The sequence below is a fragment of the Carassius carassius genome, chromosome 15 (assembly GCF_963082965.1).
Source record: "Carassius carassius chromosome 15, fCarCar2.1, whole genome shotgun sequence".
Taxonomy (NCBI): Eukaryota; Metazoa; Chordata; class Actinopteri; order Cypriniformes; family Cyprinidae; genus Carassius; species Carassius carassius.
This window is the reverse complement of record NC_081769.1, coordinates 27193272-27214511: the sequence shown is the minus strand read 5'-3', so window position 1 is coordinate 27214511 and position 21240 is coordinate 27193272. Positions and strand designations below refer to the sequence as shown.

The 21240-nt window shown below is 35.4% G+C and overlaps 2 protein-coding genes and 1 pseudogene across 2 annotated transcripts; 1 reads left to right on the top strand and 2 right to left on the bottom strand.

Moving 5' to 3' along the window:
• Positions 1-928: 928 nt before the first annotated feature.
• LOC132158737 (uncharacterized protein KIAA1143 homolog) lies at positions 929-3062 on the bottom strand. Its single transcript, XM_059568284.1, has 3 exons — positions 2837-3062; positions 2514-2658; positions 929-1701 (listed from the first exon to the last, which is right to left on the bottom strand). Exons 1-3 carry the CDS (start codon positions 2942-2944, stop codon positions 1499-1501), a joined length of 456 nt encoding a protein of 151 aa, XP_059424267.1. The 5' UTR covers positions 2945-3062; the 3' UTR covers positions 929-1498.
• A 577-nt stretch (positions 3063-3639) lies between these two features.
• Positions 3640-4254, top strand: LOC132157823 (transmembrane protein 42-like; annotated as a pseudogene).
• A 3683-nt stretch (positions 4255-7937) lies between these two features.
• LOC132158736 (palmitoyltransferase ZDHHC3-A-like) lies at positions 7938-20696 on the bottom strand. The gene is made up of 7 exons (XM_059568283.1): positions 20476-20696; positions 16345-16664; positions 15210-15334; positions 14002-14098; positions 13157-13238; positions 10329-10459; positions 7938-8224 (listed from the first exon to the last, which is right to left on the bottom strand). Exons 2-7 carry the CDS (start codon positions 16642-16644, stop codon positions 8066-8068), a joined length of 894 nt encoding a protein of 297 aa, XP_059424266.1. The 5' UTR covers positions 16645-16664; positions 20476-20696; the 3' UTR covers positions 7938-8065.
• Positions 20697-21240: the final 544 nt, after the last annotated feature.

The window sequence follows — 21240 nt, the reverse complement described above, 5'->3', positions numbered from 1 at the left end:
ATTAGCATTAAAATACTTATTAAATCTTTAGTTGTACTATGAAAAAAAAATGAAGGAATGATTTCGTAAGATCTGTGGTTTTTAAATGAGGGAGTGTATTACGAGAGCAGTTAGTGTTTAGATCCATAATGGCCTTCCTTTTAGCACTATATTGTGCTTACAGTTAGGTCAAACCTAACTCAAGACTAGCTCTTAGCATGAATCTGTTACAGTGTGTCATATTATTCCTGTTGTCTGTATTCTAAGAGTTTAATTCATTCCAAGTATTCAGCTGTGGAAAAGTTGCAGTGTACTGAGTCTAACATTCCTATATATGTATTCATGTTGATATATGAACCCGTCCTGTTTTTTTTTCTTCTTCTCTAAATGTGACAGTTTTTGCAAGTTGTATGTTCTAACAAATGTCAACAAGGCTAAACGTTGAAACAAATGCTGCTTTTAAAATTAACCAATAAGAAAAATCTGTGTGCTAAATATTTGTTCGATTAAGTATGTATATTGGTTTAAATGTGAAGCAACATTGTAACTGCAACATTTTAAGATCTTAAAGTATCAGAAAATAGTCCCATGTTAAGCTGTAGCACCCAAGTAATGAACATAAGGAACTGAAAACTCCATTAAATTGTTTATGAGACTTATGGAATCACAAAATGAATTGTGGTTAATTTATGTACCTATAGCTCTACCGGTTCCTAATATATATTATATGAAGAGTTAATATTGTATAGAGAACCACGACATGCAAAGGAAGTTATTCGTATATTAATATCAGTGTATCTCTTATGTGCCAACTACTGTTGGTTCTATTTAGTCCCTAAAGTGTAATTTTACTCAACCTGATAAGATTTATAAAGTACCCTATTTACATTATTAATGACATTCCTTCCTGAACAGACACATGGTGTATATTCAAAAAACTCAAGATAAATGGTGGTAAAAACACTTTATTCCAGAATGCATGCGTTTTCTTTCCTCAAAATGTATTTAATAATAAAATACAACCCCAAATGTCCCAGAATCAGGGATTTTGAGTGTCAACAGTTTGCAAAACAAAAACCTAAAACAATAAAAGGAAACTGAACAGCTCCTTTATAGAAGCCATATCTGTACATCCTGTTGGATTTTTATAGGGATTTCTATGACACATTTAAGAGCATCTTTGAAATCATATTTGCATTTCTAATTGACCCAGATGTTTTTGTTTCTCTTTCGATCCCTCATCACCATAGCCTTTTAAAAGTATCATTAATGACAATTATGAAAATGCAAAATAAATCATATGTTGTTACTTCCTACCTGCATGCTCCAGATGCTCATAATGAGTCATGTTTTATCAAATTATATCATAAGTAAGCTGCATGGATTTAACCAATCTCACAAACATCTATTTTACACACACTCACAAAGAAATATATATATTTTTAAAAGAACAGATTGGTCTTTGCAAAAAGCAGTCCAAAACAATCTGACTCAAATGGATGCTTGCATCCCTGTCAAACTAATCTTCATCATCATCATCATCACCACCAAAAGACAGCAGGCTGTTGTTCTTCACCTTGACACCAGCTTTTGACTCTTTCTTCTCACCATCCTCACTTTTCTTCTTCTTGCTAGAGCTAGCAGTAATGCCTTCGAATTTATCAGAGGAGCGTTTGACAGGCTTCTTAAAGACGATCTTCCCATCCGGTGGAGGCTGATCATCTGGAGAAAATGAAAATATTTACTTTAATGAATGACTTTATACTTGCTGAACACCAGAACATTAGGGAAGACTTGAGTGATTTTTTTTACTTTCTCTGTCATAAAATCTACCTGCCATTCTTTGGTACAAAAAAAAAAAAAAAAAACCTTTATGTGTGTCAAAACTAAATCCATCACCAACAGATTTAGAAATAGTATTAAATTTAAAGAGTCAGATATAATCAGAAGTTAAATATTATAGATTTATAATACTAAATAGGGATACAAACCACTGGTTCAATGTATCCGTGTAGTCTTTACTAGTTAGTCTACAGTGGAAACAGTTATTTCATAACTTCTGAGAACAGCCACTAAGCAGTTTAAATATTCAAAATGAGTGCAATTTCACAGCAAAACCAGAAAGGTTGCATAATTATCTTTTCATTGCTACTCAAGTATTACCAAGTCCCTCACCAACCACATTCAGAGTAACAGTCACCAAATCTGCAGGACCAACTGATTTGATTAACTAAATACATATTAAGATTAAATACCAAAATAGTTTAGTTTCATTAAAATTAAGCTTTTTAATCATATTATTTGTAACATTCATATGAATACTGTAACCATATTTATAGTATTCGATTTATGAAATGTTTTTACTTATGGAATGTTAAATGTGTATCTTTACTTATTCTTTTAAGTCATTTAAGTCACAAAATTATTGCATTTGTAGTATTTTGGTCCCGCATCATATATGGGTCGATGATGAGAAACTCAAGAACTGCATGAAAGATATGGTTTGATCGCTATTTTTGATATCTGTGCATTACCTTTGTTTGAATCAGTCGTATCATTTTTTATTTTAATAACCTCTTCAGCACTCAGATCTCCCTTTTTCAAGACCACGACCTGCGGCATCTCGTCCTCCCGATCACTGCCACCACTGTCCTCATCCATCTGCGGCATCTGCTGCTTCTGCAACAACAACAGCAACAACAACATTTATTCGGTATTCCATTTCCTACAACACAAATTAATGCAATAAATGTTTTGTATGAAAACCTAGTGAGCTGCCTACAGACAACATGCAGACCTGCGTTCAGGCAGCACTGTTTTTTAGCTGAGGAACGAGTAATGTAACTAAAACACTTACTTTAGTCTCCACTGTCGGCCCTTCTTTAAAACCAACATCGTTCTTGAATTTCTTAAGAAAAGATGGCTCGGCTGGCTTCACCCATGATACATTAGCCTTTTTACTCATCGTGTTTCAGTTCAGATCAGTCTAAATGCGCTTACAAACACTAAACACTCAAGAAACAGGCGCGTAAAGTTTGCGTTCATGCAACCTCATCAATACGCGTCTGTAAACGACCAATCAGCTGCGCTTTCTCTGTTTCTACATTGGGATCTAAATATTACTTGCTAACAATTTATCGGTACAATTTATTTCCTCAAGAGGCGCTCGGTGGCTCAGAATTATTACATTTAAATTAAACGTATAGTTTTGAATGGTTTTTACAAGCTAAAAAAAAAAGAACAATTATAAAAATCTATTTTTACAAAATGATTTTAAATAAATCTTATGCCATAATCACAAACAAGCGACTGTGATTAGTTCGTTATGAAACGCGTTGAGAAAAGTAACTGCTCAAATAAAGCCAAATTCTTCAGCACTGAAAATAATTTCCGCCCAAAAAACATTAAAAAACAAGTAAACTGAAAATACATGACATTCTTGTTTACAACGCAAGCTCAAGTACCGCCATTCGCCAATTTAATGACTACCGTGTTTTTAATGCTGGCTGTCTCTCTCTTTACCTGTGTGATTTATTTCTGTGATGTACGTTACAATGCCTCGAAAGTTTCATTATCACTTTATGTACTAAATTGCAAACTATGGCGGTAAAATAATACTGTTTTCACAGTAGTCTGAGCGATTCGGACCGAGATGGAAGTATGTTGCCTGGCGTGTATTATGCCTTAATGGCGGGGTTTCTGGCAGCTTTAGCATAATATTCTGCTAAATTGTCTCTGGGTGCTGTTTATCTTAGAGATGTATGTGAAACAGGGCTGAAGATCTGGACAGGAAAACACTGATGGAGTTGATACAACAGCTTGTGACTGGGTAAGAAGTGCTTTATATGAATCCATGTTTAAAAGAATGTAATGTCATTGTAATGAACATGATGTAATTGATTACAGTTACATATACCCCTACGACTGCTTTGTGGTGGTCTTCTGTTCACCTGCAATGCTGTGATGTGGACCTTCATCGCCAAAGCACTCAGACACTCGTCTTCCTCTGCCCGGGCCACTGTGACCACCACTGCCTCAAATTTTATATCCTCTGTGAGTCCCCCACAAACCCTCAAATTAATTTGAGAAAGCAGTTATTTAATTATTGAATAATGTCTTTTTTCCAGACTTTACTTGGACATGTGATTTTTGGTGAAACTCATGCCATGCTGTGGTGGGTTGGTATCATTTTGACCCTGACAGGGCTTTATGTGTTGCATGGATCAACTCCCCATGCATGCTCCACAGGAAAATGTGGATAAGAAATATGATTGACAGAAGAATACAGGGAGCATCAATTCATTATCCTAGCTTGAAGTGAAATCAGTCAAGAGAAAAGGCTGTGAAAAAGCACTAAGAGCTAATAATAATTATGCAAAGTTGTATGATAGATTTATCTATGCTAAATGTATATATTTTTTCTGTCGTAGGATTGCTTTTGTAGTTCATTTATTTGGATGCATCAGTGAAAATAATGTGAAATATTACACCACGCAAAGCCTTGAAATGTGTATGATTTTTGAGCCTATAGTCATGCAAATGACAAGTTACTTACAAGTTTATAATAAATGCTTTTCTGGATATTTGACCAAATGCAGCTGTGGATCTCAAATGAAATTTTGTTTCACCTCTCATCTTTCTCTGAAACATTCTTCCAAAGTAAAACTTGAACCAGCACTCCAGTCAGAACAATGTAGTCAAAAGGATGCACACACTGATAGTATTTTAATGTTTTTGGTTATTAAATGACTATTGTGTGTCAAACCACTGACCTGGACTCTATTTTAAAAGGAAACTCAACCACAAAGTAGCATCTATTGAGCAAAGCAGGATATTAACATATATTCTACTCAGAAATCACATCTGAAAGTTGACCTGACACTATGTGGGTGAATAACAGCCCACATGCAACCATATATTTTTATTCAAACAGCAATGGACTTGTAAAAACAGCACATTAATTTGAAGAAGCTTAAATTGTTAGTGTGCACCCATGGGAAACATTCAGAACATTACAAATGACAATAATGTAGCCAGTAATGGAAAGATGGAGTTATAGATTTTTTTAAAGGCCATAAATACAATAAAAAGAAAGAACAATGGCAAAGAACAACAACATTGTAAAATATCAGTAAAATCCCTGGATGATACATTAAGTCTTACATGCATTTTTGCTAATTATGGTAAAGGCTCGAAGGGTCTACTGAGCACCATGTTTTTATATTGTCAGATTCTGCACCTGAATTTATATATTCATTGGTTTTCAGCTATTTTATAGTGTCTAAAAGACATCACTGCTCCAGGAACAGCTGGGATAATGAAGTACATGTTATATGACATTGTCAGGAACTCAATCTCTCTATGCACAGTATAAGTTTAGAAGAGCTAGCTGTATTTTTGGTTTTAAATACAGCTTTAAGGCACTTTGGTACAGTATGTAGATGTTTTATTCCATAGGTTAAAAACAAAAAAAGAGTCCATATTCAAATGTCCTCAGTTGTGTCTTTGCAAGTCCAAGGTAGGAAATGTGCCATTGAGTCTCAGGGTTTTTGACCTAATGAGGCTCCAAAAGTATCTCAAATCACATCCTCCTCAATGATTTCACCCTGTGGGAACATGAGAACATGATCCAAAGTACCTTTCTGGCATAAGAGATCTGTGAATGGGCTCAACCAGGCCATAGAAAGAGGACCTCCGAATGCTGACTTCATAGCTTCCCAGGATGGAGTCTTCTTCCACGTAGGGTCTTCACGCTTTAATTTTTCAATGCCCTCAAAAAAAGAAAAAACAACAACACTGTGATTTTTGAAAAAGATTTAAACAAAAATAGACTCCATAAATACATGGAAAACAACATCCATATTGGCAAAAAAAAAAGTAATTAAATTTCACTGCTTAAACTGAAAAGGAAAGCAAATGGTTACCATGCTAAAAAAATAAAATGGCATGGGGAGCAATTAATTTTTCTCATGCACCTGTGTGCTTGTTCAAACTTTAATACAAAATAACCAGACTGGAAGAAATGGCACTTTCACTTTATGGCACAAGTTAAAAACACATGGAGCATGCAGAATGCTTTCACATTACAAATGAGGTATCTAAAGGAAAAGAAAAACAGACCATCTTAAATATTATGCATTGTGTCGAAAGAACAAAAGAGTAGCAATCAAAGCTTACCTCCATCTCACACCAACGAAACAGGGACATCAGCATAATTTAATCAAATTAGTTGCCTTTTCATTCATTTTATTTCCCCAAAATACAAAGATTATATATTTCTGAACAAGGGAACTACTCATTTAAACAACATAAAATAATAAAAAAGGAGAAAACTAGGTTTGTGTCAAAGACAGGAAAACAAAGGCCAAGGAAATTTGGAAACATTTGGACCTTTTGAGAGATTGTAACACAGTGATTTTGCAATGTGAATGACATTTTAGCTGCTGATTTTCATGTCATTAGACTGGATTCACATATATGAAATGTATTGTCAGACACTTTGACACATTGTCACATAAAGCACTAATGACGAGTGTTCAGGTTTTTAATTATTTACCATTTGTCAAAGAAGAACAGAAGAAGAAGAGTGATTGTCTGTTTCATACACACCTAAAAGTTCAAGCACATACCATCCGTTCATCATAACAAAAATGTTTATTAATTAAATGTCAAATGCACTTAACCATAACAATGGAATCAATGGTAAATCAATAACGTTTTCAAAAACAAGTTTTTCATTTTATTTTTAAGCCTGTTCCTTTCTTAAACATTTCTGCAAGCCAAGTTTATGGAAACATAAATCAGATCTAAAAAAAGTACAGTGTATATTGAGTGTAGGAAGTAAATCTTATAGGGCAACTGAGTGACATCAGTACTGTTATTACTCAAAATTTTATGTGTAATAACAAATGTACTCAATTTCTCAAATCACATTCTTTACATTTATAAAGTAATCATTATTTAGATGGAATTATTTACATTATTTTCAATGTTAAGAATCAGGGGTGTAGAAATGAGCTGACAATGCAATGATTATGGAATTTAATAATAGATCAATTCTGTTACTTGTGAATGTAAAAAAAATGTGTATAGCTTTATCAATACTGTCTCTTTAGTTAAATTCCTGCTTATTACCATTTTCAAAAATAATCAAACCAATTTATGATCAAATGTCATCAGTGCATCATTTAGTTGAGAATCACTTGAATCCAAGCTGTCAGAACATATTTAAACCCCTGTTAAACTTCCTATATTGTTTATATACTTTTTATATTTTGCACACATCCAGTGGCAATAATTTTAAGGCCTGTTTACACCAAAAATGATAAATATAAGGATAACTATTACTATAACTATATGTCCTTAATAGCAGTGCTTATAAATGCATCTGATTGGCTGTCACTGTTTTTAATAATTCATGAGCTGGAAAAAATTGTTCTGTGAGTGATTCAAATTAAATTGTTCTTCAATGTTGTTGTTGTTTATAAAGTAGATGTCGTGTGGACTTCACTATTCTCCCAGAATTATTTATAGTTATCATTACAGTTATCATCCTTGGTAAAATTGCCCTTAAAAGTTTTTTTAATTATTATTATTATTTTTTTTATCTGTCAGCACAATAAACCATTTTATTGAATGGTTGTCAGTGCTCTTATATACTGTAGCTAGGTATATATATATATATATATATATATATATATATATATATATATATATATATAAACATTGTTTAAAAGTACCTTCAGAAAGTAGGTTATCATTGTGGACAGTCTGGCAAGATTACAATAGTGATTATATTAGCATAAATTGGCTTCTATTATCTGCGCAACATTCATCTTCATTTGGGTGTAGCTAGGCAGAGATGCTTGAGATTATGACATAATAAAGCATTCACTTTCTGTTCTGAATTAAAATAAATAGAGGCAAGGATAATTGGATATGCAATGATTTGTTCCCTGAAAGATGAAGGTGATTTAGTCTCATTGGTAAATGCTCTGTTTGAGTTGGGATTACAAACAAATTAAAAGATGCTGTTTATAAGGGCAGTCCAAGCATATTCGAGTCTCTAGCGTAAAGCTTCCTGAGCTCAGACCACATACTGGTAGGGGTCAGCTTTCCCGTGGTCGGGGGTGGAAAACGGGCTAAACCATGCTATCGAGAAGGGGTGTCCGAATACCGCCTTCATGTTCATCCATTTTGTTTTTTTACCCCATCTTCTCTCTTCCTTTTTCAACTGCTCTATGCCCTAAAAACAAGAGATAACCGAGACTTCAGAGTGTGTGAATATTACAAAACAGAAGAAAAACAACTGACCAATTCCATAAAACAAAGAACTTCATCCAAATGTTTATTTTAAATCAGATTATATAGTGATTTTCAGTGAACAGTCATGCTAATACCAATACTAGCATACTGCTTAGTCCTTTCAGTGCAGTATATACTGCCCACTTATTTTTATAATGTATAATGTATTATATAACGGTATGTATCTCAAACAGTAATGTGTTAAAATGGTACATAACTGTTATTTAACAGATAACCGTTTTTTTAGGATTTTTAATCCAGGTGTATGTAAAACTGTCTTTACTCTCAATATTCCAATCAAATAAGGATTCAAGAAAGAGGTGATAATAGTTCAGGTTTATTCATCATATTGGAAAAATATGTGAAACGGAGAGCATTTTATTTTGGGATGATGTGCTGCATCCAATATTCATCTTATTTTCAGAAAAAAAATAAAAATATATATATATTCAATGAAAACACTTAATAATAATAATAATATTATATTAAAACAATTAATAATACTAATAATAGTAGTAGTAATAATAATAAATTATATATATATATATATACACTTTATTCCTGTTTGATCTTTTACAATACACAGATTTAGTGCTTCTTATTATTAACTGAGCTGGTTAATATTTTTGATTCTCTGATGAATAGCAAGGCATCTTCATCAGAACAAATTTCTGGCTGCGTCTATAGAACAGGAATATGTGCGAATTGTGTTTCCTGGTCAGCTGTTAAATGTTCACAAGACCATGGGCCCTATCATACACCCGGCGCAATGTGACACAAGGCGCAGCGCAAGTGTGTTTGCTAGTTTCAGTCCGGCACCATTCGCATTTTCCCGTCCAGCGCCACGTCGTTTAATTAGCAAATGCATTTGCGCTCATTTGTGTGCCCATGTGTGTGCTGGTCCAAAAAAGAGGTGTGTTCAGGCGCATTGCTGGCACATTGCTATTTTAAGGAGCTGAAAATAGACTGCGCCATAGACCAACTCAAACCTCAAAGTCAATGGCGCAATATTTTTTTTTTATTTAAAGAGCGCGTTGGTAGAAAATCCGCCTCTGGAGGGTCCACAGTGCGCGTTGAGTTCTTATTAGACACAGGGATGCGCATCACACAAACATGCCAAATATTAAAAACAAAAGGATTACGGTGTAAAAGAATATTATTGTGTAGGCTACATAAATATAAAAATGTTTTAAAAATCATAGTCATTGCGTGTATTAGATTTAGGCTAGGCTACCTATTTGCAATTCAGCCCATTACTAATTATAATGATGAATGAAATTGGCTAATTAATTGAACAATCATGCCAATTCACACACACATATACATTAACTGACTCATTGCACGGAGCTTTGGTGGATTCCTGCTTGTACCGTAGATGATCTGCTCACGCGCTTTAACTTCGCGCACGTGCATTTTGGTTTCTTTGCTTGAGAAGCTTTCAGCTTTTCCGCCAACAAATTCCGCCATGTAAATAGCGACCCGCCATGGCACGAGCGCATCTTGCTCTTAAAGGGAATGGGAGATGACACTCTGGTTGGTTTATTGAACGTTATGCCCATTACTCATTAGGAGATAAGGGATAACCCATTCCAAAAATGCACCCCAGCACACGGACTGTTTTTCAGTCGTTAAAATAGCAAAAGTGGATTAGGACACGCCTTGAGTGCACCTGCGCCGTGTGCTTTACACTTTGCATTTAGAACGTTAAAATAGGGCCCCATGTCTTATGCAATAAGATGACCAGAAGCACTGGATAGTTTGGACTCGTGTGTCAATTGTCACCGATTTACAGCATATTTTAATTATAACTTACAATGTACAACATTTAGCAAAAAAAAACAACAAAAACAAAAAGATTGGATGTATGCTACTATTATTTAATACACAGTGACCTAGTTATAATTGTTGCATATATGTGTTACATTTCACTTCAAGCTCATTTTTGGTAAAGCTGTCCACATGCATTAACCTAAAAATAACAATATCAGACCACAAGCACTACCTCCACCACGTTCACCCACTGCTGAAAGGAAGCGATCTCTTACCGTCTCATCCTTGTAGATGGAATGGATTTGGGTGCCAAACATCACAGAGGTGAAAATGAGGAAGAGGAGGCCCTCAAAGCACAGGAGGATGAGGAGGATGACAGTGGCTGGAGGGGAGAAGGTACTGCACTCTGGGGTCAAGAGGGGAAAGGGAACACATACAGCTATACAATATACCAACACGACTATAAAATCCAAGGTTCATTTTGTCTATGTTTAATTATTTGTAACGAAGAAAAATAAAAAAAAGAGTGAGTATCTGGCAACACGTGTCTATGTGTGTGTGCAAATTGGGACACAACAGGATTGGAAAGCGGCGAAACACATCATGACGTGGGTTAAGAGGTTTGATAATTTCACAAAGCTTGGTTAACAAAAAACTAGTGACCTGTTTAAAAACACCACTGGTAACAGTTTTTTTTTTTTTTTTTTTTTTGGATTGACATTTATATCCTACTCTTCAATTTTTGAGGGTCAGTAAGATTTGTTTCATATTTATGAAAGAAGTCTCATAATCAGCAAGATTGCATTTATTTGATCAAAAATACAATCGAACAGTTGACGGTAGCCATTGACTTTTATTGTATGGAACAAAATACTGTACTATGGAAGTCAATGGCTACCATCAGCTGTTTGGTTACAAGAATTATTCAAAATATCTTCTTTTATGTTCAACAGAAGAAAGAAACTCATACAGGTTTGGGACAACTTGAGGGTAAGTAAAAGCATTTACATTTTTGGGTGACAAACTATAAACATCTTTCTTTAAAAAAAAAAAAATCTTACTAGCCCCAACCTTTTGAATGGTTGTGATGCTGAAATTCATTCCAACAATCGCTTTTCTCTTCTAAAGAACCTGTACTTTGAGTATGCACTCACTGGCCACTATATTAGGTACACCTTGCTAGTACCGGGTTGGACCCCCTTTTGCCTCCAGAACTTTCTTAATTCTTCATGGCATAGATTCAACAAGGTGTTGGAAACATTCCTCAGAGATTTTGGTCCATATTGACATGATAGCACCATGAAGTTGCTGCAGATTTGTCGGCTGCACATCCATGATGTGAATCTCCTGTTCCACCACATCCCAAAGCTGCTCTATTGGATTGAGATCTGGTGACTGTGGAGGCCATTTGAGTAAAGTGAACTCACTGTCATGTTAAAGAAACCTGTCTGACATGATTTGAGCTTTGTGACATGGTGCATTATCCTGCTGGAAGTAGCTATCAGAAGATGGGTACACCGTAGTCATAAAGAGATGGACATGGTCAGCAACAATACTCAGGTAGACTGTGGCGTTTAAACGATACTCAATTGGTACAAAGAAAATATCCCTCACACCATTACACTACCACCACCAGCCTGAACCGTTGAGACAAGGCAGGATGGATCCATGCTTTCATGTTCTTTATGCCAAATTCTGACACTACCGTCTGAATGTCACAGCTGAAATCGAGACTCATAAGACCAGGCAAGGTTTTTCCAATCTTCTATGGTCCAATTTTGGTAAACCTGTTCGATTTGTAGACTCTGTTTCCTGTTCTTAGCTGACAGGAGCAGCACCAGGTGTGGTCTTCTGCTGCTGTAGCCCATCTGCTTCAGGGTTTTACGTGTTGTGCGTTCAGAGATGGTATTCTGCATACCTTGGTTGTAATGAGTAGTTATTTGAGTTGCTGTTGACTTTCTATCATTTCTAACCAGTCTGCCAATTCTCCTCTGACATCAACAAGGCATTTTCTTCCACACAACTGCCACTCACTGGATATTTTACATTTACATTTCAGCAATTAGCAGATGCTTTTATCCAACAGTGCATTCAGGCTATACATTTGTTCCCTGGGAATTGAACCCATGACCTTTTGCACTGCTAATACAATGCTCTACCACTGAGCCACAGAAAGTCTTTTTTCTCTTTTTCAGACCATTCTCTGTAAACACTATAGATGTTTGTGCATGAAAATCGCAGTAGATCAGCAGTTTTTTAAATGCTCAATCCAGCCCTTCTGGCACCAGCAAACATTCCACGTTAAAAGTCACTTAAAACCCCTTTTTTTCCCATTCTGATGCTCGGTTAAAACTTCACCAAGTCGTCTTCACCACATCTAGATGCCTAAATGCATGAAGTTGCTGCCATGTGATTGGCTGATTAGCAATTTGTGTTACCAAGCAATTGAACAGGTGTACATAAAAAAGTGGCCGGTGCGTGTATAAGCCAGCAGCAAACACAGGTTGAAAAACTTATGCAAAGCTGAATAAAATTTGATATAAATAATATTTCACTGGAGATGTGGCAGGGGTATAAGAATGTCCTCCAACAGCAACCATGTGTATTTGAATCTGCTTCTACTTCATTACCTGTCCACTTTTTTGTCCTAATAAAAAAGACATCCTATTACATTTACATAGTAACACAGTTACATTAAAAAAAGTAATTTTCAGCAATTTTCTGTTCCCACACAGGGCTGTACGAGAAATCGCATGCGATATTTAATGCGCATCTTGTCACTTTTATGACACTTTTATGGTGTTTTAGCATGCTTTTTAGAGAATAAAAAAAAGCTACATTGTAATCAAATGGAAAAAATAACCAGTGTATTCAATCTACTGGAAAGAAATACACGTTTGAAAGGAGGCTCAGAAAAATGACAGAGTTTACATTTTTGGATCGCTTTAAGAAGTACTTATCTGTATTTGCAAAAGTTGGAATGCTTTTTCCAGTAGATAACTTTCTAAATTGCATGCCTGTCATCTGACCCTGACATTTAGAGGTCACTGGGGTCAAGTTATCCATCTTGCTATGCTAACAATAAGTTGCTTTTCTTGCTTACTTGTCCAGTCATCTTCAAAGCAGTAGAGAAAATGAAAGACCACCATGACCAAGGCATGGAGAGAGATCAGGGAAATGTACATCTGAAAAACACACCAGCACCAACATTAGATGTTTGTTAGTGTTGGTTTTAAATAACCATAATGAAATAAAACACGATTAAATCCCTAGTGAAAACATTACAATCAATGTAATATTACCGGTAGTTATACTTTCAAATTCAGAAGGAAGTAATTGAATGGACTTTTATTAGCAAGTCCAGAACTTCTTAGTTTCATTAAAATGAAATGCTTATAACATGTGGCTAACACAACAGTAGGCACTTTTCCATTACCCTGTGCAAATTAAAATTGCGAATTGAAAATATGCTTGATGGAAAGATAAGTGAAGATAAACCAGGGAAAAATGCATTGGTGAAACCCCCTTATTCTTATATAGCCCTGATAACCATGTCTATTCTGCAGAGCCCGAAGAAACGTTTGACTCTCAGCGAGTTCTGCGAGTTCATCAGATGCGTCAATTTTGCAAAAACACCCATATATCGCAAAAAACGTTTTCAAGCTTGTATGAGGTGGTTTTTCAGGCAATGTGAAAAAAGAATTTGAATAAATATAACCAAAATCTGTCAAAATCCCACCAAAATTCATCGCCTTGACTTATCCCAAGAGGCAAAAGGATATGATTTAGTCACATAACATTGGTTTATGGAAACGCCGTCATTTCCCAATACTTTTTATCAACATTTATAAAATATCGCCAAAGTTTTGCGCAAATCAGTAATGGAAATGCCCCTAGTGTCTGTGTTTTTTTTTAGAAGTGCATATATTGAGCCATTTTAATACTTACTGTGAAAAGCACAAAGTACTTCTGGTTATTTTCCCCAACACAATTGTTTACCCAAGGGCAATGATGATCCATCTTCCGTATACAGCGCTTACAAACACTAAAGTGAGTTTGAAAAGAGGGATGGAGGAAAGAAAGAGATGAAAAAAGTCTCCTTAACACTTCCAAATAACTGAAAGACTAACTTAAACAATGGTTTGAAGATTTCAAAAACATTCAGCTTCATGTACAGGGGTTGGAGAAAATAATGTGAGCACTTATTATTACAGGGGTTAATATCATTTGTGTAGACTACAATGAAAACATTGCTATTATCTTTTATTTATCCTTTCTGTTGTCAAATGCATATCAGTGTTGGATAAATTGTGTTCAATTCAAGCTGTGGGTGAAATGGTAGCCAAATCATAAGAGTCTGTTTAGCAGGAGCTTCTGTAAATTTACCAGCCCAATTGTTTGGTGTTTTATAGTGTTGTTTGGTTTTCCAGTCTTTATGATAATGATTGCATACATAAAGCATGGGAAGACTTCATAACGAAGAAGAATAATGGGTGGAACCCGAAAGTGAATAATAGAGACTGTCAAACACTAAGAAGGATCCTGTCCAAACAACACAGAAAAACTCCCGCAGTGTGACAGCAAACCTCAGTAGACTACAGAGAACTTGCATCTATGAAAGAGTTGCATCTGCTAAAACTTTAAGTCACAGACACACATGCCAAAATCAGAAAAAAATAATGCCTTTTATCACAAACTCTGGACAGCTGGAACACCCTGGCCAGCTCAATCCCCCAACTTGAATATTATCAAACCACTGTGGGAAGTTTTGGAGATGCTGATTCCATCCTTTAACATTTCTGAAACAACTGGCAGATGATGACAATCCATTGGAGACTATTCATTTGAATTAATTTATTCTAAGGTTGGAAGTTGTACTAAAGGCAAATGGTGGTAAAACACCATAATAATGAAATATTGCCCATTAATTAGGTGTTCACATTATTTTGTGCAACCCCTGTATATACATACACACTAACTCAGAACATGACTATGTTCTAAGGAATGTGCTGTACAAATGGTAATAAATCAATAGAACTGAATAGAAAGCATCTAAAATGATCTCAATGCAGAAAAAAAACATGGACAGTAATATAACCATGATAAATAGAACTGCTACAGTTACGCATCTACGTCTCCATATGCTCCTGTCTCACCTGCAGTGGTGAGCTCTATCCGGCTTAATACTGCAACACTTGGGGCATTTGTAAACCACCTGGCCTGGCTTCAGCTGCAAGCTCTCGATGTACTCCTTTGTGGCGTTGCCCTTTGGTACAGCTCCCTAAAAAAGCATCAGGAAACTTCAGCAACAGTTTAATAGCAGAAGCATTTATGACACCTTGCTGAAGATTTAGGGAAGAGTGTGGGGAAAAAATAACACTATTTTCTTAAACTGTAAGCATGCTACAGTGATGACTGAAAGCCCTGGTATTCTTCAAATGAAGTTTGTTATCTTTCTTTGTTTGGGGACAAAAAGAAGTTCAAAAAGGCTGACCGATGGTATACTGTCTCCAATCATTCCAACACACCCGCGTTGCTGGATGAGGGGTGTAGATTAATGTAATCATGTGTTCTGACTCCTGACGCTTAACACAACAACGATTAAATGGCAATCTAGGTGTGAGACGGGTACCAATAGTTATAGAATATTATAGACAAAAGAATAATGATTGACAGCAGTTCAGAGTCAAGTATAATGTTTGCAATATTGGAGTCAGTTTGTTACTTGATTTTTTTGTGTTCATTTATTTCATTAAAATGGATAAATTGTTACAACTTTTTATATTTTATGTGGTGACATGATTTTCTTTTGATAAAAAAAAGGTTTATTATTGTACGTTCATTTGGCATTTCATTTATTGTATACCCTTTAAATGTGCTTATTGAAAGAAGAACAGCAGCAGCATGGTGAAACATTTATTTGGAACATGTATTTGGTACACCTTATATCTTTACTCTTTCCTTTCATTCTTTTCATGGCTTTGTAAAACTTGTCTCTGATGTTTTTCTGTGTCGCTTTTTGCATAACTTTATTAATTATTATTATTAGTAGTATGTGTGTGTGTGTGTGTGTGTGTGTGTGTGTGTATGTATATATATATATATATATATATATATATATATATATATATATATATATATATATATATATGAGATATAGTAAGTATAATAAGTAAGCATTACATACAATTCCTCTGATATACTGGTAGAAATCCCTCATAATATGGGAAATCTTCTCCCCTACCCAGTAGACTCCATGAAAGCATTGATTATTACAAGTAAAAAACCCACCGGGTCAGTGCACATGGCTCTGAAATGAGATGCCACAGCAAGGAAGGCCAGGCTGTTGAAGAGTGTGCCATTCACCAGGCTGTAGGTGAGGTTCTTCGATGGAATCAGCATGACGAACAGCACGACGAACACAGCAAAGAAGACGAGAAGCCAGGTGATGATCGCACAAACGATGCCGCAGACATCTTGGATGAACCACATGTTATTCTGTCGCTCATGATAGGGAGGAAGACACTGTACAGGCTGCAGGCCACTGGCCTGCCTCTCGACGTCCCTGAAACGTGGCACTGGACTTCTCATCCTAACACATAGATGCCATCCTGTCAGAAATTATGGGAAATGAGACAAAGATGGATAATACTACCTCATTACATCACAAAAGTTGGTGCACAGTCTATTTTGAGTTCACATAAAACCATGGTAAGCAGAGCAAAGTATAGATTTTGTATAGTAGACAGTGGTTCTCAACGAAGGAGTTTTAAAAATTCCTAAGAGAAAGACTGTCATTTTTATTTAAGAACCAGAACCAGTCTCTGAAAACCTGGTTATGGGAATTTTTTTAAATGTAACTTCTAAACCTGAACAAGTCATGGAAATTCATAAAATTCTAAAAGGTCGTGGTCATTTTTAGTCATGTCAAGATAAAAATTATTTGTGGGTACAAAAGATAAAATAAATATAAAATAAAATTATTTAAAAAAAAAGTAGAATAGAAAATACATGTAAATAAATAGGTGTAAAAGTGTAAACTGTGGGGGTCATGGACCACTGGTTTAGGAGACACAGAAGGTCATATTTAGTGGATGCAGCAGTATGGACGTATGCGGTCTAACAGATAAAGACACTTGAGCAGAACCAACAGTGTCACTAGAAGACACAATTTATTATTATTTTTTTTTAGATTTATGGCCCGCAAATCTATACTACATCCAACTTGTAACGTTATGTATGGAAGGCCAAGAGGGTCAAATACACGTGAATTTTAACGCATCAACACGTTAAATACGTTTATTTCACGCTTAAACAACATGTATTTAACGCGTTAAATACGTGTTGTTTACGTGCGAAAAATCAGCGCGTATTTAACGTGTATTTCACATGTTAAATACGTGTTAAATACACGTGAAGTACGCGTTAAAAATCAGTTTGAACGGGTCAATGTCATTGGCTGCTGAGGACTTGGGTCAAACCACTTCTGTGAGCTTAGAGGGGTGTACCATTCATAGACAGGCAACCACCATTTAACATGCTATAGATCAGCTTATTCAGCCTTATTATTTTGTCTTTTTTTGTATAGCCTATAGAAAAAATATATGTAATTGGCAGTTTTCTGAAATAATTATTTTTTACCACTCATGCCTTTTTGTAAATAAACATATTAGCGGACATTCTAGCTTTAATAGTGTTTGAATCTTTTTTATGGATGGTAACTGGAAAATTATTACTGAAATATTATTAGTTATTAGTTAGTTACTGCAAAATAAATTTCATTAAAATAACTAAATTACTAGTTACTGCTCAACTCTGACTTTCAGTGAAAAAAAAATAGTTTGAACATTTAATTTCTATTTCAAGATGCTGCACACTGGTGGTGGATGAGGAGATACCCCCTGACTATGTAAAAGCGCTTTGAGTGCCTAGAAAAGTGCTATATAAATGTAATGAATTATTATTTATTATTATGGTGGTAGCAGTAGAATACTTCTGTTGTCCTGACCCTAGTACAAGCTCTCATTCTAATCCTGAAAGTCTTAAATGCTTATGTCTTATAACATCACCTGTGTACCTAATTACTGATTGTCTGATGAGTGCATAATCGCTGAACAAAAGTGCAGAATTTCTGAACAAAAAGAGGTTTCAATAAGTGCCACCTGCTGGCGATAGCTATAAATGTAAGCACAATAAAAGCTGTTGATTACTAAGATGATTGTTTTCTAAAGACAGATATTGATTTCAATGGTTTGTATCTTAAACCTGAATTGATTGCTTACCTCCATTGTAACTATTTCCCCCACACAAATGTTAATGCTTGATGCTAACTTAAGTCTTATACTATCACCAAAACATTTGAAACAGATACACTTTAACTTACCTTATTTATGTCCTGAGATATTGAATATCAAATATAATCAAACAATAAGACAGATATAAATAATTTCTCTTGAGCACTAAATTTTTTCTTACATTTTTATCAGTTATTTCTCAGCAGGAGAATGTCCAAATATATATATATATTTTACTGAAAGTCAGAGTTGAGCAGTAAGTAGTTACTAATAATTTAGTTATTTTAATAATATTACTTTTGCAGTAACTAGTAGTGTAACTAATTACCAATTATATTTCAGTAATAATTTTACAGTTATCATCCATAAAACAGATTTGTTGCTTTACTTGTAACCCTTTAAGAGTGACCACTATTGAAGCTAGAATGTCCACTAATGTGTTTATTTACAAAAAGGCATGAGTGGTAAAAAATAAGTTTTTCATTAAACTGAAACTTAAATATATTATTTCTAAAGGCTATACAAAAAAAGAAAAGAAAAAAAGACAAAATAATAAGGCTGAATAAGCTGATCTATAGCATGTTAAATGGTGGTTGCCTGTGTATGAATGGTACACCCCTCTAAGCTCACAGAAGTGGTTTGACCCAAGTCCTCAGCAGCCAATGACATTGACCCGTTCAAACTGATTTTTAAGGTGTACTTTACGTGTATTTCACGTGTATTTCACGCGTATTTAACACGTGAAATACACGTTAAATACGCACTGATTTTTCACGCGTAAACAACATGTATATTTAACGCGTTAAATACGTGTCGTTTACGCGTGAAATACACGTATTTAAAGGCAGGGTAGGTAAAAAATTTATAAACAACTTTCTTCCAAATTTGTTTAAACTTTCTATATATATCAATGCATAATTAAAATGTAAGTACTCTGATAAAAAGAGTATAAAAATCGAGTGACTCTAGACCGTTTAATCTGTATTAAACAGCTCATTATTTCCATTCGGGACGAAACATAGGATTGGCTTAGGCGACTGTCACTCTCTCGCAACCATGGCAACCACCCTTTTGCCACACATGACCTGCCCACTTGCGCACGCACGTTTGATTTGAGGAATTCAAGAGGCACGGATCCTAGGAATACCAAAACAATGCCAGAAAAACAGCAAGCAAAATTCACAGTACCGGCCTATGCAGTTAGTGCAGGCAAACCAGGCAAAAAAAGGAAGACAGTAACAGTACAAGAAGAGGCAATGAACAAAAAGTCTTTGGATAAACAAAGAAATAAAACGTGAGTTAATATCGGCGTGGCTTTCCAGAGATGGCGAGAACTGAGGGAACTCAAGGGGCTCAAGTGACTCCTTGATGGCTTTATTTCTGCTGGACAGGTAAATCTTTCTTTTTGTATTTTGATCATACATATTTTTTTGTTTATTTTTTCATGAAACATGTGTCATTAGCACACGTAGCTGCGTAATATAGCTAACATAACATTACTTAGCGAGCTGTAGTAGAGGCTTTGGAAGGAGCCCAGAAGGGAGGGGGTGGAGTGAATGGAAATAATGAGCTGTCTTTAAAACAGTCGTGAGAGGTCTACAGACACTCGATTTTTATACTTTCTTTTTCAGAGTACTTACATTTTAATTATGTATTGATATATAAATAAAGTTTAAACAAATTTGGAAAAAAAGTTTTTTATACACTTTTTACCTACCCTGCCTTTAACGTGTTGTTGACGCGTTAAAATTCACGTGTATTTGACCCTCATGGCCTTCCATATTCAAGAGTACTAGACATTATTTAGCAGTAACATTACGCGTTTCAAAATGTGTAAACAATTATTTACTTAACCAAACAGCACAAAATCTGGTTTGTAAAGTCAAAGCAGCAGAATCGTGACATAATATCACAATGGTGTGAATTACGCCTTGAGTGTGCCAAGATATCACCAATAACGCATACACCATCCAAGCGCAACGTTTATATTATTCTCATGAAATAGAATGTGTATGGCATAACAGTTCATAATGACGTGATTCTGACTTAATAACACTGAATTCAATAAACCAGCTGTGTAAAGAAACCAGCGCTACCTGACCAAAGCGATACTACTAACGTTACTCACATATTTGGCGATACTGATGGAGCTCCTCGCGTTTGCTCGCCCACTCAAGGCAGATAATATCCAAAAATGCATGGATCACGCTAACAGGGGGACATGTTTGAGATTGGTGTTTTAACAAAAAATGTGGTTTACCCATAAATTGCATGGGGGCTGGGGAAATGCTGCATTTTTGTGCGGTGCCAGCTCCTCCCTTCACTGGAGAAACTGATCACCACACCCCCTTTCATTAGAGGCGCAACCGGATCACGATCCGAAATGGAAACCACTTCTAGAAAACGAATCTGTGGATTGCTAGGCGTTGCCTGTGAGACTTAAACTTGAGGTATTTTATTTGGGGGAGCTTAGAGGCTCCAGCCCAATATCCCAATGAGCCGCATTCAAATCTCAGGTTGTTCTAATACTATTGGTTATATTTTGTAGCATTAAAAGTATAATCATTTAAATGTTTTACTTCATAAGAATTCGAATCTGGTACAAAAATGAATGTCATTGCAAAAGCGTCTTTGCAAAATGCCTTTAAAATATAGGCCTTCCAATAATCACAAACGACTGTGATTGGTTCGTCCTCTTGATCGTGATAATATCGTTGTCTACCTGGGCCCGTATTCCTATTCATAAAGAATCTTAATGCAAAAGTAGCTCCTAGTGACAAAATTCTAAGAAAATTCTTAGAAATGTGGCAGTTTACTGTTAAAATTAAAGAAAAAACCCTAGTAAAAAAAGTAATTCAGAAAGCATCTTAAGCCTTAAAAGAGGTCTTAAGGT